Raw genomic sequence first — 27,188 nt, 5'->3', positions numbered from 1 at the left:
ACGGACTACAACAATAACAATAATATTTTCTCTTTTGATCTTCAATAGTGTCATATATAAAAGCTATAAGAATATCATAAACGGTTCAATGTATATATCAGATTTACTTGCTAGGCATCAAAAATTTAAAACCAATATTTCGTTTCGATTATTTATCTTCTACTCTTCTATCTTCTTATCGAAATAACATTAGCATTAAGGTAGGAATACTTTCAACTGAGCGTCATGACCTTTTTTTTTAAATTGCTAAAAATATGTTCACTATACATATACTTTATGGGGAGTACTCTTTCAAACAAGTGTCAACAGTAGGGACTTTAATGAGTATTAAGTAAATCTAATTTATGTTAGGTTCAAAAATTTATACCGGCGATCGTAAGAATCCACTTAGACCTAGTAATTGAAACTTTGAGGATTCAAAGATAAGAAATTACCTATGGCAAAACCTAAAAGCTCTTTAAAGGATGGTCTTGGAGCTGACCAAGATCGTGAAAAAAGTAAGCCCCTAGTATAGTTAATCCCTGATGCTTTTGCACTGGACAGTAACAAAGCATATATCAGGCACTTTTGTCACAGATTATTCATACCGACTAGCATGGTTCCCTCAACGGCAGTGGTGCTGGTACAACGCTTGTGAGAAAATATTCACATATAAGATTTAAATGCTTTTCAGAAATGATAAGCGTTATTTTAGCAATTTAAAAGTTAACATTATGATGACCAGAGCAAAATGTTTCAAAGGTGATTCAAAAGTATTTATTACAATAAATATAAAAACTGTAAAAGAAATTTAAAACAGACTTAAAAGCTACCAATTACTTGAGGTCGACCAATATGTACTATAAAACTGTTTTTCATCAACTAATAAATTTAATAACAGTATTCCAATTTTTTCACTAATATTTTCTTAGTAATGTGAAGAGTAATCATATGCGTAGCTAGGGGGGGCTTGGCTATATGGTCACCTTCTTCTGAAAGCGTGTCAGAAGTAATATTTTAAAAATGTAATAAAAAGCTATGAGCTATTGGACCTATCCTAAATTTAATGGAAGAATGACGAAGTTGTGCACTTATTTTGTACTGTTAAGTTTTAATCGTCATCGGATTGTCCATTAGTATTTTCCATAGTATTTTGACGTCGTCCATTAACGTCAAAATACTATATCACTACATATCACTACATAACCATAATAAAGTGTAAATATTTTACTTGCTTAGCAAATATTGCAGTTTTATAGTATTCTGTTATTGGAATGTCATTTGAATATAGTAGAAAGAATATGGGTCCTAGTACCTGCCTTGTATAAGACCAGTATTATTATCTGTATGTGTGAACAAATTGAGTTTTTATTAAATGTGAAAGTAGCGATTCCCTATGAATGCTTAAATGAAATCACAATATTTCTTTAGCTTTTGTATTCGCAGTTTGTATATGATATCATTATCCCGAACTTTCCCAAAAGGCCTGTGAAATATCTAAGGTCACGGTAAAATTCACTTCTTTCTTTTTAAGCCATTTTCAATTGTATTGTTACTTTAATGAAAAAGATTCCAATATTAAATGTTTAGTTCTGGAATCAAATTATTAATGCAGAATCAGATTTTCTTTATTAATTATTTCAGTAAGTCGCTTTAAAAATATTTTTTTAAGAACTTTTGTCAGATTAGTTAAAAAAACTATAGTTAAACCGTGTGAGTTAATTTGATATGAAGATTTTTCAGTTTTAGGTATTATTATTACTTCTGTCTCAAGTTGTCTTGATTGAATATATCAAAAGCTTATATGTCAATATATATAATGAGTTCTTTTTTTTCTCTGTCTATTTTTGCAATCCTAGGTTAAAAACTGACGCGGTTTTGAATTTAGGAGATTTGATGCTGGGTTTTGTCTTCTGACGAGAAGTGGAGATATGATTACATTATTGTCTAGTTCAATTTGAGAAGTGTTAATTCTATCATTATTTGAAATTATTTTTAAGTTGGTTTGAAGAACACTTCTGTTTGTGCTTGTTGCTCCTATATGTATTATATTCAAACTTTAATCGCTAATAGTATATCACTAGTCGCTTGAAGTCTTTTATTACCTTCCAAAAAAAGTATTTTGAGATAATTTCACAAGAATAATTATATAAAACAGTTTTAAGAGAGATATTGAACAACTTTTACTGATCAGATGAATACCTTTTATTTGAATTCATATAAAACCATATCAATAGATACAACATAATATATTATATAAATTATATATTTTCTTGCACGCATGGAGAGGTTTGAAATTATTTGCATTACCATTCGGATCTATAGTTCATTGAAGATTTTAGTCTATTGTGTCCAATTCTATTAATTTAATAAAAACAAAACTCCTTATATTATTGAATTCGATTTATTGAAAAATGTGTATTATATATATTTTATTCTGCAATGTTATTAATATAATAAATTTGTTTAATATAAAAGCTTTAGCACATTTTCAGAAGATTTAATCTATTTTTCTATTTTTATTTTATTTTTATAATTAAATATATATTAAATTTACTTAATGCTCGTACATAGTACTTTAGTTCGGAATATCGTAGAATTTATAAGTTAATTTTAAAAACAAGAATTATGCTATTAAAATTTAGTTCTAAAAATTTTGTTCTGGAATCTTTGGTAATAGTTGTCTTGTGTAGTGTTTAAGAATGTGGTTTATGTGTAGGTACAGCTTAATAACTTGCAATGTATTTGTAGAAGAAAACAATTATTTTTGTATATTTCAGCTAATATAAATTTTTAATATAATAACAAACAAATTTTTATTTTTACAATATTATTAAATAAATTATAATATTTTCAACTGTTGAGAAGAGAAAAATGTTTATCTTTTTTAACTGATGTAGACTTAGCCTAATGTAAGAGCAAATGTTTCATGAAAAAAATAAATTTTTAGGTTATGTTTTTAATTAAGAGAGAAAAAAAACCGTTAGTTTTTTCAATTCATTCAGATTTAAACATTTTTTTTATGCTTGCAAATTAGAATTAATTGTAAATAAAAATATGTAGGTAAGGTTAGGTTAGAGTAGTAGCCTTGCATTCGGAAAACCCACTTGAGCACAAATAATGGGTTATTATTGATACAATGGACCATGATATCACGAATTAAACACTGATTGATACGCGATACTAAGTTAATCATCAAAACAAGTATAAAGGCAAATGCACAGATGACGTCACTAGTCGACTCTTCCATAGGTTAGCTTAGGTTATATCGGCCATCCCAAGGGATTCACTTAGGCCTATAGGCCCATTGTGTTACTGTATAACAAAAAACTCAAGGGTTAGAATCACTTAGAGTATTTGGCAGAGCTTATAATGCTATTCAGTGGGAGGTCTTGCAGTTCGCCAAGATCCTCAAAATAGAAACCCCCTAAGGTGATAAGGCTGCGCTGCACATATGCTAGATAGTAACAAAGCAGATGGAAGGTACTTTTATCCTCCATTAAAGTAAAAGTAAACCAACATGACTAGTCTATAAACTTGGATACTTGGATCAATTAGGGGCAATTGTTAACAGAAAAGATCTTCTATAGTTTCAGTGCTCTACTTTTCAGATAGCGCAAAATCCTTTTATATTATATTTTAGAAAATGTGTTTTCTTTATATGAAAAGTATGTATATAATGTTTTCTGAATATACATTTAAGTGATTTAATTATCAAATGCAGTAAATAACATCTTCACATTTTTAAGTAAAGTTCTACATCAGTTAGATGGGGAACATATTTGTAAGGTTATTAAGTTAGTTTAATATCATTTCTTATTTTCAATGTAGGTACATGTTACTTTCATTTAAATTATCTAGATTACTAAACTAATAAATTGATAAATTTACAGAATTTTATATAATAATTTACCTATCATAATATATATCTATGTATACAAAATTTTTGTTTATAGTTTTTAATATAATTTTTAATGTACAAAAGCTAATTTTCTATAAGTATCTTTTAACTCTGTACGCGCCAACAAATCGGTTCCTTAAATACAAATTTACATGCAATCTCCATGTCAAAGACATATTACATACAAGTATATAAATAGCTAATAAAATGATCAATTAATGGGAAATAATGATAAAGCAAATAAATAGCTTATAAAAACATTTTTTAAATTAATAATAAAAACAATTTACCCATTAAAATCTATGAAAAACCATAAGCATAAATACTAATTTAATATACAATAAATATTTTATAATTACAAAAACGTTTAAACCTTAATCTGTTTAAATTATTGTTAAAGAAATTGATTAACAATAAAGCAAATAAGTAGTAATAAGATATTTGCGAAAATACTTCCAGCATTGCCGCACAATTCGATAGAACTTTCCTGTAAAAGTAGGGGTTATATTTCTGGTGGAGAACTCAAACCAAATTATGTGCAAGTACTTACATTAACATGCCTGTTAATACAACTTACAGGACGTACTCTTGTGAACTCACGATCATGCTTATAGCATGCTAATGTATCATTTCCCTCTAATTGATAATTAATGTCGATGGGATTTACGGTCAACTCCATCGTATATTCCTTAGGGCACACCTGATCGATGACGAGTAATATTAGATTACTCGCTGGTATAGGCAACACAACAAAGGGCCTGACACATGCATGTGCTGTTATATTATAGACTACATTATCCTTGTCATTGTACAATGTATATAACAGACGTTGCATATCGCATGATTTGAGCCGTGTGCGCTGCAATGTTACTGATTTTAACCATTCGGTGTTTTTCGTACTAGGTTGGTAAAAGGTCAAATTTTCATCCGTATATTGCTCTATAAACTCAGCAGTTACCGCATGCATTTGTACAATATACCACAATAAAGTATAAAGCAGCCATTTAACTATGCGTAGCACATGGAGTAAGGGCTAAGGAATAATATAAATTTGTATGACAATATATAGCAATGTATAAATAAAATCTATTTTACCGAAAATAAGTAATTGGAAGAATTGTTGTCTCCATTAGATTGAAAACAAATCGCTTGATAGTCGTAAACAGTAACACGTTTATACACTCTTTCTTCAACCAAGCGGTGCATAATATAACCATTGATTTCACCAAAAAATTTTCCAGTCTCTTGACGATGCGGTGATATAATGACAAAACCATTATTGTCTAATATATAGCAACCTTTATCGTCCATTGCGCAAGCCTAATATAAATATTTAGATTTATAACAATGTATATAGTTGCAGTTTTGAATTAGTATGAATTAAATTTATCACGTTTTAAATACAATAATATATGTATGTTATATATTACTAAAGATATATAAAAATTAATGCATAGGCATAATATGGAGTACATTTGGCAAACAAATGATCCATTTTTTTACAAATCGGACGGATTTTGGAAAAAAAAATTGATATATGCTTTTTTTTATAAAATAAGAATACCATTATCTTTGTAAAAAATTTTGTATTTTTTTTTGCTAGAAGATATCTACCCGTACCCAAAAATACAGGTGTTTTTATTTTATTAAAGGATCTCATAAAAGATTTTCGGACAAATCGGAGATGATAAGTTCAAAAACATAACCGATTTGTAAATGAATGACCTATGTACAGGGATCTTCACATAACTTTCCATTATAAAAAATGCAATATATGCCGGTGTACTTTTATTTTATGACGTCATCATTTTCGACATGTTTATAATTTTTATTACACGTATTTCATAGAACAATATGGGTATTGAAATCATATCTTCTGAATTGGAATAATACACAGTAAGTATGAAACTATTTAAACGTAGTTCTATTAAGTATTACTATCATATTAACAGTTTTTGAGTTCTATTCAGAATAGAATACAATATAACTATCTTCAAGATTGTTATCTACGTAAGAGTTACCCCAAAATAAATGGTCATTCCAACAATTCTTTAGTTTCGTTTACAATGACTAATGACTTCATGATACTTTAAACAAAAAGGGGTGTTACAATAAAAGTAATATATATTTTAAACTCATATAGATTTTCCAAATGTGAATCAACTGAGACGCACCTAATTTCATTTAATCATAATCTACAATTTTATATGTTTTGAACAGTGGTGTATATAAGAGGATTTTGAGATTCAAATTCTTCTGAAATCAAATAAGCCGTAATTAACACGTTATATAATTATCAATCTTTTTCTCAATTAAAATTTTTTCATGTGAACTTTAGCACAGTTTTTAAAACCACCCTAAATAAGTCTCTGTATACGTCCCTGATTTTGAAATATTATCTTTCACTTACATTGCCTGTTATATTACGGAAGAGTTTTAATAGGGCTGTATGTTGAAATTGAAAGCCAACCACAGCGGCTGGAGCCGATTTACCACCTTCGGTATGAAAAATAGCGTGACTAGCAGTTACAATGGTTTCTCCACCTGAGTCTATAAAAATTTATAAAATTAAATAATTATTAATATAAAATCTATATAAAAAATTTTAAAACCTCCAGCATCAAATGGCACTGAATACACGAAACTTTCTTCCCGGACAAAATGTTGATCTACTGCACGTTTGTACCAAATTTCATCAATCGAATGTTTATTTCTTTCACTAAATGATTCACTAAAAACATTAAAATATAATATCAGATAATATATTTATATTTATATAATACAAATACACTCTACTTACCCCGCCCCAACTTCATCAGCATTATTTGAATGAAATTCTTGCCATCTGGTTAAACCACTGTGAGTGGCAAGAAATGCAACTGTGATGCCAAATCGTTGCTTAAACTCATTTCTATTATTAAAAAAATGTAAGGATAAAATTTATTTTTATAGTGAAAGAATAAAAATAAATATAACAACTGAAAATGTTGAATATTTATATTTTACCTTGGCAACAAACCCATTAAAACCGCAATCGGGCTTGAAGCACTTGTGCTAATGTTTAATTAACATTGGTAATTGTGCAGTTTAATTAAAAAAGTGTCGATTTAAAAAAAATAATATATTTGGTATACATTTCACATTTCGAAATTAAAGGATAAGAGAATATATAAAGATACAGAAAGTAGGACGATTTTGCGAAATATATTTAAAAAGAAAAATAATTCATATATATTGTTTATTTAATAATTAATTAGTAAGAGTATTATGAGTTAAAAAGTAATAAATATTTGTTCTAAATATTGATATTCAGTAGATCTCGGATTTTAGAGAACAATTTTCAAAGAAATATTCCTCTGAATTAAATACAAACTTTTGATTTAAACAACTAAAAATTATCATCAATGTTGTCCTGACAATAATGAGAGGTACCAAGAAAGCCCACTTGAGAACAAATAATGGCCCATTGTGGTACCACAAGATTGGCGTTTATTCATACATACATTATGTTAAATGTCAGTAAAAAAGGCTAATGAATTACTCCTTTGGTAAAGATACACCAACCTGACAGTTGTATAAATTTAGCTAAATCCATAATTTCGCAGTATGACAGGTCGGTAAGAAAACGGACCCTGAGATGGAATGCATTTTCGTCCACAACCACGACAAAAGTTATAAAAGAGGAAAACACAGTCTTATAGCAAGGCTACCTATTATGCTGTGACCATAAGATCCTATATAATTTTATATACTTCCCAGTCTTTTTTATTATTTTTTTATTATGCCCCACCCCCTAGCATATATCAGCGAAATTAGGGCTTACATGAAAAATGAATTTTATTATTGTTTTCTGTTTTTTTTTTAAACATAGCTTATAATATTCTTTTTTTTTTTTGCTGTGAACTACATTCCATAGTTTTAATTAATCCATATCTTTTTTATTTATTTTTACAATGTAGTAGAAACTAATGACATAACTTATTTAGCTAATACCGAAAGCTAGACCGTCCCAATATCTTAACCTAAGTTTTATATTAATAATAATAATAACAATAGTTTTTGTTATGACTGTTTACTAATATATCGATTCTAGGCTATTGAATTTTTAGTAGACCTATGCATATAGAACTAAGTCCCTTCAGTGAATAAAGGCTAAAAATTTATAACATATATAAAAGTAAGTAAACGTGTAACGAATGAACTGCTTTCTAGATTTAGGAAATGTTTAGTAAATTTAAAATACGTGAAACTAGATCGTGTAACAATTTTTTATACGTAGTTATTAAGCGAAATTTGCTATAAACAAATATGAGTATCAAGAATCCATAGATGTGAATATACAATTTTGTTGGAGCTAGTTAATTTTGTAAATTTTGTAAATTGATAATGGAATCTTTGAATAGTAAATATATGAATATTTTGTTATGCGATTAATCTTGGCACGTATGGATACGAGTACTACTCTAAAAAGCGATGAATAATTTATGCAACTGAAAAATTTGAGAATAATTAGGAAATATGTCAGTCACATAAAAGATATGTGAGCCAATCCCAGAATGAGATTTTTAATTACAGCCAAAGAACATACCACATAAAGGAGTGACTAAAAAACAACAGTTATCATAGAAAAAGAGTGATATAGAAAAAGAAAAAAAAAAGAAAACGAAAAACCCATAGCCACAAATGTACTTAGAAAAGGAGAACAGGGGGTGGGATTCTTTCAGATTTCAGTAAATTCAGTATACAGTCTCATTGTATTAATAACGAATAAATATAAACGTTAAATATAGTCCAATGATTCATTTAAAATCAGTATTACAAGCGCCTTCTGACTGACAGTATTACGTTCCTAACTGAATGGAACAAAAGTGATGAGATACGCATAATTTATAATGGTTTCCAAAGTTAGTTTAAAGACGTGTGCGAGTTGCGTTCTAAATAAGGGAAATTCTGAGTTGTGCCGATAATGTAGTTATCTGTCGATAGGTGTTGATAAATGGCTAAATGTGTGCATTCTAAATTTTCTTGTTAAATTTCTAAATTTAACAAGAAAAGTCTATTCCTAAATATATTGTTCAATAGATTTTATCCTAAGATAGAGAAACCCACATAAGATCTCAATATAACTTTAAAACATCGTCTTATAATATTACTATTATTATTATTATTATTATAATTATTATTATATTATTATTATATTATTATTATTATTATATTATTATAATTATTATTATTAAAACATTTTTTTATAATATTATTATTATTATTACTATTATTACTTACCCCTTATCATCTTTTGAGTTGAAGCTAGTGTTCTTTGAGAACCATTCAGTTACTCTTGCATCAAAAACTAAAGATTGCATCAATTGACGATCACCTAAAATATATTATATATTAAAGTTTATATACATGTAAAAGTATAGAAATACAAGTAAATACACAAAAAGATTATTTCTAAAAAATCTATCTAAAAAAATACAAGTGCAGTTGATTAAAGTTTAATTGCTAAACAATTCTTGACGGTTTTTGCACTATAATTAACGAGCAAATTTGCTGAGATTGGATGAGAAGTGAATATGTGCGATTTATAAGGATTGAATGTGAATTATTCTTGAGCTGATATAAATAAAATATCTAACGTTGGAATGCAAAATGATTTTTTAAGATTTTTTGAGCTAGTTTCTGTGATACATGCAACAAATGTTACCAAATATTTAATGAAGAAAATAAGATTGCTTTTGATTTGAAATTTTGATGTTAATTGGTGCAATTCCTCAGCTAACAAATGGAATTTTTAATGATTTAAAAAAAAATTAAGAAATATTAAAAAATTAAATACGATTATGATGATAGATGAATGATTTTATTAAAAAATTAATTACAACAGTAGTGAAGAAGCAGAAGTTTATTTGAAACATTTAGAAATTAATATAAATTATATATATTACATTGATTCTGGACTTTATATTTTTTAAATACACACAAGCAAATATTATTATTATTATTATTATTATATAATTTTTTAATTTAATCTAAATAATATTAATATAGAATTTTCTTTTCAATTTATACTTATATATTAAAAATATACACATGTTAACTATACAAGTATACCCTTCTTACACATAATTTTCAATACAGATTGACGCAAATATGTGTATATAAGGACGATTCTGTGATCTTTGTCAGGAATACAGACGACTTAGAGAAAAACCTTTTTTAAAGTAATAGTTCTTATAAATCTTGCATCGTGACTTTAAGATCTATTGTGTTCCCAACATGGACATACTAGGGTCTAACTCTCCAGCAAATCACATAGTATATTTTGTCCCATTTTTCGAATTTACAATTCATTATTACATTAGATGAGTGTCCATCTAAGAATACCTTTCGTTTATACGAGTATATTAGCAGAATTTACAAAATTTACAAAATCGGAGCCGATTCCCAGTTTATTAAGGTAAGGGTTAGTTTAAAGTATTGTTCGTTAGTTCAAATATTTATTATTCAAATATATATTGATTTAAATTTTAGGTGCCTATAATTACTATTACGATTACCACACTATATAGTAATACTTATAGTTTTCCAAGTATAATATTCTTTCTTTTGCTTCTTCTTTTCTAATTAGTGTGGATAAATTACTCTTTTCTGAATTACAGAAGTATTCTGGACCTACAGGCAACGATCCTGTTTGTTTTTTGCAGCCACATCTTTTTATTGTTTCGATCTCAACAAACACAGAATGCAGTCATGATAAGATAAGATAATGCAGTCACGTTATCGGAAAGTACGAATAATAGCATACTCAAATGGCTTAAAGGAAAACAAGTTGGTTCCAGTACTACAGAAAGACTGGAGTAACAATAGTCTTATGTAGTAAAAGTGGATTGAACGACCATGAAACATTTTAAACTATGCAGTCAAGGTAAGTGATAATGTGTATACTAAAAATAATAATAATTATAGGTATACCTTGACATAGTTAAGGCATTCTTAAGTCGATACCGACAGTAATAACAAAACTACCTGATTAAGAAAACACATTTAAGAATATGTATTCTAAAAATAATAATGATTATAGGTACACCTTGGCACACAGTAGATAGGACTAAACAATCTATTCAAAAAAGAGAAATGTTTATTTTTTAAAAATTTGGTTTGTATAAAAAAAATTAAAATCAGGGACTAGCAGCATTACACGTTTATGGGACCCTTCGTTTATAGATGTTTATAGATGCTTTTACTGAAATTATTTATCAAATCATTATATTAACTAAGTTCGGGAAGTAAATAATAGTAGAAGAATTTAAATTGATTTGAAATATATATAGAAAATAATAATTATTCTATTTATATTTCTTAAATTTATATAAAAGAAATGTATATGTATAATAATTTTTAATGTTATTAAAAATATATGTAAAACTACCAATATTCAAACTTAGATTAAAAATAGAAGCTTGGGTATATTTAGATTTTTTTTAGACGTAACCAACATATTTTTTTGAATGGATCTATAAATTTTGTTAATTATTAAAAAGTAATGAGGGGGTATTCCTTAGTAAATTGTATTCCTTTCTTAAGTACTGCGTTGGAAAGTATTTATTATAGAATGAATTCCTTTCTATTCTATTTTTAAAATACAACTACAGTCAATTCTACTAATACAGACCCTACATTTGGTATTTACTCAACCCTACTACTGTGAACTTGTTCTGAACTTCTAGTTTTAAATTGAATTTTGTGACTTTTTATACTGCTGGTGCTAAAGCTAGATACATACATATATCCAATCAATGGTTTAGAGTTTCGTACTGCTAACCCGAACTACTTCAGGACGTTATGCGGTTCACAGCCCGATTCTTACAAAAATTAATTTCATTTTGAATTTTTTTTAATATAAAATTATTATAAAATATTTAAATAAAGTGCACACCTATTTAAAAATACAACATGTAATAAATTTAAAAAAAAAAATATTTATAAAAAATTTATTTTAAAATAATAAATGGTTACGTTTGTGCGAAAAATTCTATTGCATGTGAAAGTAATGTGTTTTTTGGTGCACTTAATGGATTAAAAATGGTTTTAATTTTCGTTTACCAGATTTTGATTTTTAATTTGATTTACTCACAATAGTAATTTTTATCTTTTTCATTACTTGACAGAATGCGGCCAGAGGATGTGTTGTTAGCTGTGGATTTGCATTTATTTCATGTGTGATTAATCATTGTGGAAATATGTATGCAAATTTTATACTAATTATACTATATGCTATACGTTAACTCTTTCTTAACACTATAAGTTTTTGCTAAACTCACTAAAATTTAATATTTAATAATATATAATATTTTATCTTCAATTGAATTTAAATTAAACGATTTGATATCCACTTCTTTAACCAAAGGTAGGAATAGATTAAATTAAAGATTTGTTTAAATAATTTTCTAACTATTTAATATAATTGTTAACTGTTATAACTGTTATAACATAACTGTTATAACATAACTGTTATAACATAACTGTTATAATATAACTGTTATAATACAACTGTTATATATTAAAATTATAATTTAATATACTGAGCTTAAGTACTTACAAAACATTGCTGCTGTATGTTCCGGTGGTAAAGCACTTCTACTCAATGGCCACTTCCACCCTGGCTGTGACATTCTACTTAAGAACCATAGAAGTTCATCCTCCGGTGCGGCAAATGTCATATTGCTATGTTTACAATATAGCCTAATAAATTATTTGTATTATTAATAGAATATTTTGATTTTAATATTTATATATAAAGTTAATAGTACAAGTATATTATATAAGTATATATTTATATATACTATATAGCAGACACTCACCAGCCTGGGTGTATTTTCCATCGTTTACCATTGAAATAGTTAAGAGTATTGCTGCCTTTAATATTAAGACGATGTATATCATCTTCAATGCGTATTTGCAAGCGATTTACACCATATTGTTCTGGATAAGTGATCACAAGAGTAAATGGTGTATTCTTAATCGCTGTCCAATAGTATTGGCGTTTAATACGCGCAACACGTTTCTAAAAATAAATATTAAAAAATTTTTTTAAGTGAAAAATTAAAAGTGTTAATGATTCTTTAATATGTATAGCACATTTAAGCCTATCTAAAAATATATATTTCAACTTGGGATGAAGTTCTTATGTAATCTGGACTTTGTAAAAACACAAAATTCCATCAAAGAGTAAAAGACCTCAATTTTATATTTTCCAATCAAAAATTATTAGAATATTTTTAATATAAAATATTAATTTTTAAAGTTAAATATGACAAACATAAACTATTTTTAAGTTAGAAGGGTTTGAACAGTTATAAAGCAACAACAACAATAATTTTTATTAGTTTATTGAAATTTAGCTGACTATACAACGCTATTTAAAGTATTGTCTCATCATCAGTGATCTTTAGGAAATATTCGAATTTTTATTTAAGTAGTTTAAAGTCCGTATGCAATTTGTTGGACTGCAAGTTCCAGGCTTAGAACTGGTGCCAGTCAAATTTGAAACGATGACTAATTGTGTTATGCCACAACAAACCAAAGCTGCACAAACTTTTAATGCTCAAGTTCCAATTTTTTTTTTCTCTTTATTTGTAAGTAACACAAACCAAATCACTTGCCAAGCTTTTTATTTAAATTAGAACGAGCTTATTAATTACATATTTTTATTAGTTAATCAAATTAATTTTTGAGCTGATCGTATATAGTTTAGAATGTATCATGAATAGTCATTTGGAAATATTTTTTTTATTTTTTAAGCTGTTAAGGCAACATTAAGAATACTTATAAATTATTTAAAAGCCCACATATATGAACTATAAGTCATGTTTGTGTCCAATTCTAAAATTCTTATTGTTATATCGGTGGTAAGTCGCACGATCTAGAAAGACACTGTTCTTTTTACGGAGACACTGGAACTCGTTATAGATTCATGATTTGAATTACTTGATCGAGTGTGAATTCCGCTCCGTACGAGGTCATTGTTTTCTTTGATACTATATGTATCAGAAAAATTCTCTTTGAACATGTAAAACTCAATGAAATAAAAAGCTGTATATAGTCTTAGTAACACACATCTAAAATCGTTGTTCATAGCTCTAAAAAGATAATTTTTCAGGGTGCGTTAATAGTTAATGATAAGCCTCAGTAAGGATCTTCATTCCAAATATAACAAAATTTTTTGTTCACACAGCTACTAAGATATGGTATAAGTGTGCCTGATAGCCTAATGGTATAGTGCTCTGTAACCATTGTTATAGAACATTTATTTTGAATAGATACAGATTTAATTTATAAAAGCAGCTCAAACGTGAGTGTTTACATAAAAATTTAATTAAATTAATTAAATGAAGTATTTTTCTAGTTGACAGATTAATTATCAGCTATTAAAAAAGCCTCTGTAAATCAATTTGGTTTACAGAGTACCGCATTAGCAAATATCTACTATTATATGCGTATATATTTTTGGCTTAGAGATACAAGATGTATAAAAAAAAATTAAAACATAGTAATAAGATAATAAGATACAACGTAAGTAATATACATACTTCATTAAAATTATTTATAAATAAATAAAAAAAAGAAAAATAAAAACATAATTTTTTTTAATTTACAATTAAATGTATAATCTAATAAAAATAATAATATATATTTTAACTGGTTATTTTAACTTCTAACTATTTATAACTTTATAATCTGTCTAATACATAAATAGTAATACCCATACAGATGATAACCGCCATGAGCAACTTCAATAACATTCGCAGTTGCACAAAGTTCCACCAGCTCAACTCCATTGGCTTAAACTAGTTCCAACTATTTCCATGCAAACAAACGTTTAGTTACTCAATGTGGTTGTCATCTGCGCAAGGCGTAATACTTGTTTTACATACCATTTCATCGAAATGATTTTTAACCAACATCCATTTGCTACCTGTCGATTGATTTATAATGGAATCTCGAATCTGTTTATTTATATAAAAATTTTCAATTTTTAAAATACTATATTATGTTTAATAAAACTCACCGTAAGTAACACTGGATTAAAGTCTCTTGGCGCTCGATCATCGTCCAATAATTCAACTTCAATCATATCAACGCTATTATAGGCGGGTTTAAGTATATAGCTTTGAAACTATGAATATAAAATATTATCAAAATAAGATAATGTATATACAATAATAATAACTTTATATTATACTTACAATTGGACGAAAATCTGGATGGAATAATATATATCCATTATTGGTTACTATAAAAGCATACCCGTTCACACCGAGCTAAAAATATCAGTTTTTAATTATATTAAGTAAGCAAATATCATATCGTTCAATAAAAATAAATAATAAAATAATAATGTTGGATAATAATTTTGTAAAATTTATAATTTTAAATAAAATCCTTTTAATATAATATAATATTATATAAGAAAGTATATAGAAACTATGTAGGTTAAAAGGGAAAAAATTATATTTGTCTTTAGTTTTTAAATTGATTTTATAATCTACGATAAATGTGCTAAAATCTCTAAAAAAGCAGATTAAATAAATATTGTATAAACAATTTACTGATAATTTATATAAATTTCAGGCTCATAATATTTATAAAATTCATTTATATAAATATATAATTAAAAAATATGTATGTGTAACAGAATAAGACATATTTTTCAAAGGGTTATATGATTTGTAATATAAATATAATACAAGTATTTAATAAATTTTGTTTTAATTATAATTTAAATAATTCACAAAAGCAACCAACTTATGTAAAATTAAATAAGGAATAAAAATTATAAATAATACTATTTAATAATATATAATATAATAAATGTATCCGGTAGACGGTAAAACTGTCTTAGTAGAAAACTTTTTATATGTAGTTATATTAATTTATGAATTTTATTATAATCGAAAATTAATAGATGAAATAATAATGCTAATATAACAATTATTAATACTATAATAAATATTAAATACTATATATAATATTGACTTACTAGAAATGGCGACAGCAATTTTTTGATGTCCCTTATTGGGACATCTGTTCCGGCCACACCAAGTAAATTTGCTATTCGGGTCTGTTGAAATATTATTTGGTTAAATATTTTTTAGTAAATACATAATTATGTATATAGTGTATTGTATAAATATATCGTACTTAATCGAAAAAAGATTTATACACATAATTTGCAATTCAAACAAATTTTTATAAAATTACAGAGAAGAACCGAAATAATTCAAATGTAAACCAAAATTATTTAATTTTGTGTTAAGATGCGTTTTTAGATTAAGTACGCTACGTATCTAGAGATACAGCTTTTACTAAAATACTACATATTATATCAGTTCGCTTTCTACTATTAAATTAACTTTGTTTTTTAGAGATATAAATACAAATTAATAGCAACAAAATAAAAATTACTTATGTCTGTAGTCTACATTTTAAATACTAATTTAGAAAAATAAATTAAAATTCTAAGATTGATTTATAATATAATTTATTGTACTATATACAGCTAACACGATTTTTGGAATTATTATTATATTTTCAGTAATAATTTATATGTATATTATAAGCAAAAAAAAATAAATTTTTTGGTTACCAACAAAAGCTTAATATAAAATGAATAAATTTATTTCAAAACTTATATATAATTAATAAAAAGGTCTATAGTTTAATTTTTATATATATGCTGTGTATATAATATTATCAACTCATTTCATATTTATATAGCATCTAAGATTAACATATTGATAATTTAAATATTTTTCTGATATTATATACGACTATATTGTTAGATCAATCTATGTATAAGCTGCTAAAATTTCTTTATCTACTTTAATAGTTGGTAAATACAGTGAAAGCTTTCTTAAGCGGCCATATTTGAGATCAGTATTCAGTTAGATTAATAAACCTATCCGTTTAAAATAATATACTACATATTGGTTGAAAACTGGGGACTAACAACATTGTACGCCTATAAAAGCAGTGCGTTTATGAGATTATCCGTTTAACAGAGCTTTCACTGTATTATTATCAAAAACATTTTATTATTAAAAATTAATTTTTATTTTATTAACATATATAATTTTAAAAATTAAAATGTTTCAAATGAATCTAGCTACTGTAACACTTTATAAATATAACCTTTGATAGTACACATAGTTACTTAATTTTTTACTAGTATAATAATTTTATTTACTAATGAAATTTTAAAAATACAATGAAGTTTATAATTGACAATATAGAAATGCAGTAGACCAATGAAAGAAGGCAGATAATACCTACAAGAGTTTTTTTTTAGAATAAAAATAGAAACGATTAATGTATGAGATCCCAAACTGCCCCGAAGTTTATAAAAATCATGATTACTATTAATTAAAAACTTGATTATTCTGACCCAGTGTATTTAGTTATTATAAATACTCCATAATCCCTTTTGTTATTATTTGTTGGAATTTGATTGCCATGGTGGCTACGTAGGTGGCTGTCAAGATGACTGATATTTTTTAAAATAAACCAGAACCTCAGTTTTGTCCTGAGATAGTTAAAGATCATGCCCAATATCAAAAAAAGTTTTACATTTGCTTAAAAACTTAAACAACTTTAATTCGTCTGGGTATCCTAGACTTGTTTTTGTGGTTAAATCCGGTTTATGTATGGCTTTTCGCACTGTTCAGTTCATTTTTGAAATTTAAATCTTCAACCACTTCAAAAGATTATTGAATCAATATATAAATATTCTATAAATTTATATCATGTCAATTTTTTGGTTACATTTATATTATGTCGTCAACTAATTAAAGTTCATATTGACTTGCACTCTTATTTTTAGAAAGTAATTCATTGTGTTTAGGGGTTATTAAGTATTTGAGCAAATCATTTTTCATTTGCAAATCAACTTATAATTTAATTCCTTAATTATGCCATTGAAATCTAGGTAAATTTATAAATATTTCATTCATAAAAAGAAACGCATTTTTACTTATTTGTATCAAAGATAAAGAACAGTTTTGCAGATTTTTCGTGGTGGTTTTAAACCCTGAATTTTCTATATATCCGGTAATACAATGGGCCAATAGGCATAAGTGGATCTGCTCGAGATCGTCGGTATAACGTAACCTAACCTATACAGAAGTTACAATTATTTATTTCCTAAATTTGATCAGTTCTAACTTCACACTTTTGGTGTTAAAAATTAATCATATTAATGTTGTCCCAAAAAAAATTTTTTTAAAATTCATTTAGGTCAAATGCTCTCTGCGGGATATTCTATAAGTTTTTTATTTTTAATTTAAGGTAAGACTTAATAATATCAACGCTGCCGTAGTGGGCAGCAGTCCTTAGTGGACCGTAGTGGGCAGCAGTCCTTAGTGGACCGCAGTGGACAGCGGTCCTTAGTGGACCGTAGTGGGCCGTAGTGGGCAGCGTACGAACAACGCTGAAAGACAAGTCGTGACAGACCATACAACCAACCACTCCCCCTCAAAATAATATGTTTATAATCACTAAAGTGTTAGTGAGTTTATAAAACCAAATTAAACGCAACAGTAGGGGCTTTCACAAAAACAAGTGCTTTAAATTGAAATATTATGAAAAGTTTTAGAGATGATATATTCATGGAAGAAAGGATTAATATTTTTTGTGTTGTTCTATTCACAAATGTTAAAGACCTATATATAGCTGATAGAACTATATACTTTCGGTATTGAAACAAATATATTCTAATATTAACTGTTATCGGAACGTAACTACCATAATTTTGACAAAACATACCAATAAATGTTGTATTCATGAAAGAAAGCATTACAAGTTTTGGGCGTGTTTAACATCCCTGAAGATTTAAAGTTTCAATGTAACAACTCAAAAATTAAAAACAAAGTAACATCCCTGGAGTGTTCATGAAAGAAAGAATTTTAGTTTAAAGCTTTTTAAAGTTTCGAAAATCTATGTCAAGGTAATGGGCTCTATAGTATCTGAAGTTCGGATTCCTAACTACAACTTTATATTTCTCTATAGCCAATTCAAAACTACATATGGTATATATAAATAGACAATAAATCAAATTAGAAAACATCTAACATTTGTTTTTAATAATAAAATCAAATTGTTTAATAATAATTTTTTTTACTTATTTGAAAAGTAAAAAAGAATTTCTTTCTTTTTTTTATTTGCTACGAAAAAAAAAATTTATACTAAAAATAAATTCTATAAATATTTGCAAAAATATTTACCACAATATAAGCAAATATAGGTTTATATATCATTACTAAATTACGATTCTATGTAGAATTTTGTTTATCTATGGTATGTAATATGTAACACTAAATACATAAAAAATATGTCTTTATCAATGTATTAGTTGTAAATTTAATTATAACAATTTAAGATTTTTTGTAATGCATTTATATTATTATTAATGATTATAGGTTTTTAGTTTTAGTTTTTTTTTCTTTTATATCGAAAAGCCACTAAGTTTTAATACTATTTATTATAAATATATTTGTGTAAGTACTCATTTATAGTTTAGTCATCAATCGCTATAGTTTAATTACTAGTTATAGTATGAACGCACAATTTTACGCTAAATCCATCACTAAGTATATAAGAGCGCAAGAACAAATCGTTTACATTATATCAGCAACAATTTTATTATACTTTCTAGTTTTGGTTTAATTTAGTTGTTTGTACCTCACGTGTTTGCAACTCCCAAAGTGCTTCATTTATTAAAACCTCTTCGGTGAAATTCTGGTAATATTTGTGTGTAGTTTTCATTTTTACATAAAATTCAATTGTCATTAATAAAAATTGTGTTAATGATACTTAAGAAAACCTCTTACAAACAAAGGTTAGAATTTATTGTAGATGAACTTAATGACTTATATAAATTATTTATATATATATACATACATATATATTTATATATATTTATGTATACATATATATATATATATATAGAATATGAATCTATCGTTCTCTTCTAATGAAAATTTTAGATCCTTTTTAATCTTACCGCATTTTCACGTCGATCAAAAACGGGCATTGACACTGTTATCATAAATTGATATACATCTGAATCGATTGGTTGATTCCAAGCCTAAAATTAAAATTAATCAAAATAAATAATACTATTAATTTCAAATTTTAAAAAATTACTATATATTTATTAATTTTTTATAATTTGATAACGAGAACATTATAACAGACATATAAATCAAAAAGAAATAAAAACTATAGTATAGTAAAAAAATATAATATAAATATATTACTTATAAATATAAATATTGAAAACAATTTATTTTTATTAATATTAACCTGTTTCTTTCGCCTGATATCTCTTCGATGTACCTCATCGGGTTCTAGCATACGATATCTTACTCTGCGATATTCTAAAACATCATCACGTTGATCGTCACATTGCTTCATTTCCCACAGCCAATCTGACATCTTCATATCCTATATAAAATTGTACAGTGTAATAAATAGAAATCCAATGCATTTATTAATTATATTTGCACTCTTTATACTATCACTACACTTCCAAAACTGTTATTGTAACAAAGTTAAAATACTTTTTTGAAAAGTATCTATTACTTTAATTCATTTCACTTACCACTACATCTGCGTATACTTGCGTCCAAATTACTGGATGCTCATGCCGACCTAATACTAATGGCCTTGCCATAACTGGTATGTAATTTAATACCATTTCTCGTACTTCAGCCATATCGCTCAGGTGTACATAATAACCCTGATTAGCGCATGCCATCCATTTTATATCTTTCACATCGGCAACTTCTTTACCAATTAAATATGTGAATACGCGAACTGGTTTAAAGGGCAGCTCTCGCCCATTAAATTGGTCGAAAACTTCTTCATAACTAAACGGTGCTCCATCGCTGATTATCATAATTGCTTGATTGCATTGTGCTCCTTTAATTCCGTCTTTGTAATCTTCCAATATTTCAAAGGCTTTTGTCAATGCCGCAGTGAAATTGGCAATCGATTTGGGTTTAAAATCTTCAATTTTCTCTTTTAGTTCTCGAATATTAGCAAGATTTGCCTTTTTTTTTTAATTTCATATATATTAAGCCAATTTTTTTTTATATTACCGAATAGGTACGTAAATAGTAAAGCATTTGATCGAGAAGTATGCATTAAAAATAAAAGGGTTTGTTTTAATAAAACACTAGGAAATGATAAATATTAATTTAAAACCATATTAAATAAAAATAAAAAAAAAAAAAATTTAATATCGTTAAATTGATTTTAAAAATTAAATTTAATATAAAAAACGATTTAAAAAAATAATAAATAAAATGAAATGATAAATATTAATTTAAAACCATATTAAATTAAAATGAAAAAAAAAAAAAATTTTAATGTCGTTAAATTGATTTTAAAAATTAAATTTAATATAAAAAACGATTTAAAAAAATAATAAATAAAACTGGGAAATGAGAAATATTAATTTAAAACCATATTAAATTAAAATGAAAAAAAAAAAAAATAAAAAATTTAATGTCGTTAAATTGATTTTAAAAATTAAATTTAATATAAAAAACGATTTAAAAAAATAATAAATAAAACTGGGAAATGAGAAATATTAATTTAAAACCATATTAAATTAAAATGAAAAAAAAAAAAAATAAAAAATTTAATGTCGTTAAATTGATTTTAAAAATTAAATTTAATATAAAAAACGATTTAAAAAAATAATAAATAAAACTGGGAAATGAGAAATATTAATTTAAAACCATATTAAATTAAAATGAAAAAAAAAAAAAAAAAAAAATTTAATGTCGTTCAATTGATTTTAAAAATAAAATTTAATATAAAAAACGATTTAAAAAAAAAATAAATAAAAATAAAACTTTTTGCACAGCTTTTCAGAGTTTCTAGAAGTAGTACAATGCTAGTACGTTCACCGAAGAAGTATTCTAGTTTATGATATTAAGGGTTATGTTTGAATTTAATATATTTTAAAAATGTTTAAAACTCTATAGCAATGTTTCTTAACCCAAAACGTATGGAGCTATACATCTTGGGTTAAGAGCTAAAAATATGGAGCTCTAACCCATGGAGCTAAAATATATTCAAAGTATATTAGTGAGAGCGGTAAAATCTTCAAAACTATTTTAGCAAAGACCGACACCAATATTTTTCTAAAAAAAATAAAACATAATATATTGGGAAAATGGTTAACCGCGGTTTCACCAATTTTTTAGTGAGTAATTTGTTAATGTTCAATGACCTTTCTTAGTGAAATGGACTATATAGTAGTCAATATATATCATATCATAATACTTGTATATAAAATACTGTAATTTGAGGTAAGCAATACTCTACATACTTAATTTAACCATACTTGTTTAGAATTTATTTATTATTTTCCATTAAAAATATTTATATCATTAATAACATCATAGTACATGCTATTAATTTTGGTCATTTTTTTAATATGAGATGAGAGTCTTTTTTTTAGAATGAATTTTAAGAAAAATAACATTTACCCAAAAATGGTATTTATACAAAAATCAACTTTGACCGACCACAACTTATAAATCTATTTAAATATGAAAATATACCACATAAAGTATATATATATGAAACAAATTCCGGATATTAGTTTTTAAAACTATAGCAACTTTTTGATATAAGATCTTTTCACATGTACGACTATTTGACATCCTGTATCTTCGTCAATAATGAAATTAACCACCCTATTCATATGACTTTTTGGATTTTTCAAATCAAGATATCATCTTTCAAAGCTAAAGCACGTTGATTGAAGCATTCCGTATATAAAATTAATAGGACCTAATATTTTTTAGTACATATATAGTATATATAAGTATAAGTTGTACTTGTTTGAATTTTTTATCATTTCTTCACACAAAAATCATTTATTTAATTGTCCTAAAGTAGTTAACCCGATTCACTATTAAAATAAGACTACTATTGTTGTAAGAAAAATATAATAAAATAATAATTGAAATAATTTAATATATAAAAAATAAAGATAAATAAGATAAATTCAATTTGAAATATATCAAAATAAACATAAAAGTAATTTAATAAATATATAGTTAAAATATATACTTGAACAAGTGCATCCTCAAAACAATCAACAACAGGCAGGACTTCTTCGTTAAAGGTGAAGATGTTCACAAAGTCATTTGTACCTAATGTATCAAGTATTGTATTTACAACATGCTTTGCGATATCTAGCCTCTGTCCTTTCATTGAGCCTGAACCGTCCATAAGGATAATAATATCCTTTGGACTTGTTGCTGCTTCTATAAACCATGAACGCAACCGGCAATCATATAAATCAACCGGTTCCGTTTTCCATTTCGATGCCGGGAATTGACGCATAAAGCCAGTCGAACTGCCAAAGAATTGCCATGAAAGCGTTGGATCATTTTTGTAATTATCACGAAATATTTGATCCAAATTTTCCGACCATTGTATACCCTTTATAACATCCAACGCTAATGAATTGATGAATATATCATATTAATTTTGATCGATTTTATTCCAATTATAATGATAAAATGATGTCGATGAAATGTGTCAAATGGTTTATAGTATTCATGAATTCGCAATCAATATTGGAACATGGAAAGTGATTTGTTTTGTTTTGAAAGAAAAAAAGAAAACAAATAATTTTATTATAATTAAAATCAATTTTCACGTTCTCTTTAGCCAATCTACAACATACAATATAATATGTCCATATAATATATATAATGTGATACAATATAATATAAAATTGATGCACAAGATATTGTCATCGAATGAGTGCTATAAAGGTATAATGGCACATAAAGGTACCGAATTTGTACAGAACATTTTGCATGTCTATTTTTATGCATTTTTAAAATATTTAGGTACATATCTGGCATTAAAAATATTCATACAATTATTTCTGGAAAAATTCAGTTTCAATTGCATACGAATGTGCAATATTTAATGAAATGGGTGATGGAAGTAGCGTGCATTGACTTAAGCTTCAGATTAAAAGGATGTAAAATAATTTTTTATTAAAGTTAGTTCTTCAACAACTATGTACTATATATGTACTATGTACATACGATTATAATATTATTGGAAATCTCAATATTAATCGATTGCTTAACAATTTTACATCCTTCATCATATGTATATTCATATATACTCGGTGCGTGTTAAAGCATTAGAGATGTTTATAATATTATTGAAAAAGTATTGAAAAAACTAATCCAAACCTCGGTCAAATACATTCGTCGGTACATGCACTGAACTGACGCTTAAGTTCACTGCCATATTAAAAAACTCAGTTTTGGGTGTAAGCACTATTTCTTTTGGCGGTACAAATATTTTTGGCTCCCCAGCATCATCTAGTTCACGTGGCGGTGCTGTTGGACTTGGCTCATGCGGCTCTATCATTTCTTTGGAATTGTAATAGGAAAAAAATTTATCGCCTTTCAAATGCTGATGTGATAGTGCAGTATTTTCCGCTGTGTCCATAATGCGCTAATTTAATTTTAATTTTAAAATAAGTTAAATAAAATATTTATATTAAACTATATATAGTTAGATATAAATTATATATTTATATTATATATTCTTCCATTAGATATGATTACCTTTACAGCGCTGATTTTTAGATCCATCATCATTTCGATTTCATTTGCCATGTTTTCAACAATTTTAGCACCAGATCTAGAGACCACTTGAGCTTGTTTAAAACTCTAGTAATCGCAATGTGTGTGAGTAATTTTGGAAGCAAAAGTTTTAATAAGAACTTAGTAATAGGAAATGTTTACATGATATGTTAAATAAATTATTAAAATTTATGTGACTTAAATGTATGTTAATTAGAAGGTACTTAAAAGTGTTTGCTTAACTATATAATACAGAAGACCTCCAATATAACGTTTATCTAGCGTAGAGCAGAAAAAACTAATATAATCGGAAATCTTTCACTATAAAAACATCTAAAATTCGATACGAAAAATCGTAGTCATATTTGTAGTAAGTTTTCAATATTTTAATGATAAAATGTTAGACTAAATACATAATATCTTTGGTAATAATTCTGTTAAATGTCACAGTGCAGTTAAATCAACACCACGAAATGAATTACTCTATATGTGCTCTATATAGTATTCAATATCTGCTTATATGTATACATCTAAGGAAATAATTTTCTAGACTTTGAATAATACAGAAATATGATTTAGTGCGTCACAGTGTTATAAAACACACAGTTACATTCCTCTTAACTACTTAACAATCTTTTAAACAAAAGATAATGTTGCTTGATGTTACTGGGACATCTAATTATTAAGTTAGATGTATTGTGAGTTGTTTACAAAATTTCGTATTTGAAAACTATACTTTTAACGATATATTTAAAATTTATATATATTTGCAGCGTTCTTTTATGCTAGAAGTATTATGATAGAAGATTTAATGTGCTGTTTAATCATTCCTGTCGTTATTGTGGTGACGACAATAAAAGTATCTCACATCTCCTTTGTTACTATACTGCTAGGGACTTGCTTTATTGAAGATATTGGCCAGCTCCAGGATCTCCATTTTAAAAGCATTTTAGGTTATACCAAGAGTTTTTAAATATGTGAGTTCTTGTAGGGTATATATACCCTATATATATCCAAAATAACCTAAACTATTTAGCAGTATACTTGTATATTCAATGTCATATATTTTCAAAAAAAAAGAAATAAAGAGGTTTTTCGAATAGTAGTGAACTACAACAACAAAAATTCATTTTATATTAATTGTATTTTGAATTAAAATTGAATTTAATTAATTGAATTTTGGGCTGACCATGCAGCTGTTTCGAGTATTGCCAAATAGCCATCATCAGTGGTCTTGGAAATAATTCTTGCATTTATTATTTTCGAAAATCCATTAAGTAAATGTTTGATGTTTTTGAATTTAATTAATTCAATTAGAAAATGTCAACAAATATAATAATAATAAATAAAAATTTATTATTAAAAATTAATGGAATTTATTAGAAAAATTTCAATTAAAATTAAAAATAAATAAAATTATTAAAAACTTATTTCCATTAGCAATTTTATTCTTTTTCAATTATTAGCCCTGTACCGAGAAAAAAATAGCAACATAAGAAAGCCAATCTGGCGGGTGGAAAATCGATAATTAGTGCTCCACTAACTTACATTCTAATTGTATGCGTTCAACATTATAATGGACATACCTCTTGAACTTCTTTCCTTCTAGTGATGAAATCACCTAAATGAAACAGTTCCATGCCTAGTTTATCCGCCCATGAATGCACTCTGCATTTGAAAATGACGATATTTAATAAATCTTGTAAGTTTAGGGATTTGACTTACAAATTATAATTGATTCTCTCGCCTGGCACTAAATTGGCACCATTTGGATAAAATAAAAAGAAACAAAGTGTGGCCAGGTAAACTGGACCACACCAATTTAAAGCCATATTTCCACTAATTAATTAATTTTTTCCACAAAAATAAAATTAAAAATGATTATTTAACGATTTCAAAATAAAAACTCTTCGATTGTTTTTCATCTTTTACAGTGATTTCACGTATGTTTCACATAAAAACTTTGAACAAATTTTGTATTTCCAGCACTTTTATAAATTCATTTAAATCAACTAATTAATCTCCACACTCTACAATGTATAAAATATACTATTATTATTAGAAATTTCGAACTTAGAAAACCGAAAAAATGAAATATTTTTAGTTTATTGGAATTTTTCTTGTGAAAATTTTCTGTCTCTATACTGTTTTTCACGGGAATATGGCGATGAATCGCTGTCGATTTGGTATGCCTTTAAACATTAGTGTGTTACAAAGAGATAAACAGACCTGGTACGAAATTAGAATGGTTTTACTCTTCAGGGGTTCCAAAGCGCAAGCGTTTCTAAATTCCTGCACAAGCGCACAGCTTTTGTTTACCTTTTGAAGTGGCACGTGTACCGGCATCTGGAGTTGTTTATACACGTGCTCCCGTGCGGAAATGTAAACATAAACAAAGTTCTACGCATGTGGCATATTATTATATGGCACCAATCCAAAGTTCCATTGTTTTGGTTTTTGAACAACTCATTCATATGAACTAATCCATTGATTAAATACCGGTAGGCACTATGAAAACGGCTCACTGATGACGTGGACAACACTTGTTGGTTGCTTGTTTTTGATAAATATGTCATCCCTTCCATTTGTTGTATAGATTGTATTGATTTTAA

General features: G+C 26.5%; 1 protein-coding gene across 3 annotated transcripts; it reads right to left on the bottom strand.

The window, feature by feature from the left end:
- Window positions 1-4,162: 4,162 nt before the first annotated feature.
- On the bottom strand, window positions 4,163-26,597 carry LOC119668292 (voltage-dependent calcium channel subunit alpha-2/delta-3). Of its 3 annotated transcripts, XM_038077751.1 has the most exons (23): window positions 26,302-26,597; window positions 26,163-26,244; window positions 24,559-24,663; window positions 24,178-24,445; window positions 23,030-23,421; window positions 20,541-20,990; window positions 20,243-20,383; window positions 19,941-20,024; window positions 15,924-16,004; window positions 15,130-15,204; window positions 14,952-15,059; window positions 14,818-14,889; window positions 12,745-12,947; window positions 12,483-12,625; window positions 12,018-12,077; window positions 9,164-9,257; window positions 6,887-6,934; window positions 6,681-6,791; window positions 6,493-6,611; window positions 6,291-6,430; window positions 4,976-5,200; window positions 4,431-4,913; window positions 4,163-4,367 (listed from the first exon to the last, which is right to left on the bottom strand). In XM_038077751.1, exons 1-23 carry the CDS (start codon window positions 26,406-26,408, stop codon window positions 4,275-4,277), a joined length of 3,684 nt encoding a protein of 1,227 aa, XP_037933679.1. In that variant the 5' UTR covers window positions 26,409-26,597; the 3' UTR covers window positions 4,163-4,274. The 3 variants fall into 3 exon arrangements, with proteins under 3 accessions (XP_037933679.1, XP_037933677.1, XP_037933678.1); XM_038077749.1 differs by lacking the exon at window positions 6,887-6,934; XM_038077750.1 differs by lacking the exons at window positions 6,887-6,934; window positions 12,018-12,077.
- Between the last annotated feature and the right edge of the window lie 591 nt (window positions 26,598-27,188).

Source organism: Teleopsis dalmanni, chromosome 1 (assembly GCF_002237135.1).
Source record: "Teleopsis dalmanni isolate 2A chromosome 1, ASM223713v2, whole genome shotgun sequence".
NCBI classification, from domain to species: domain Eukaryota; kingdom Metazoa; phylum Arthropoda; class Insecta; order Diptera; family Diopsidae; genus Teleopsis; species Teleopsis dalmanni.
Note: the sequence above shows the minus strand (reverse complement) of the source record. Positions and strands in the feature narration are given on the sequence as shown.

What these genes read in the sequence shown, in the direction of transcription:
- LOC119668292 (XM_038077751.1), bottom strand. Translation starts at nt 26,408, where the DNA reads ATGGCTTTAAATTGGTGTGGTCCAGTTTACCTGGCCACACTTTGTTTC. An exon ending in GACGAATGTATTTGACCGAG is followed by an intron (nt 23,422 to 24,177) that starts GTTTGGATTAGT and finishes TCAATTCATTAG; the next exon opens with CGTTGGATGTTATAAAGGGT. An exon ending in TGGAAAATACACCCAGGCTG is followed by an intron (nt 12,626 to 12,744) that starts GTGAGTGTCTGC and finishes ATAATTTATTAG; the next exon opens with GCTATATTGTAAACATAGCA.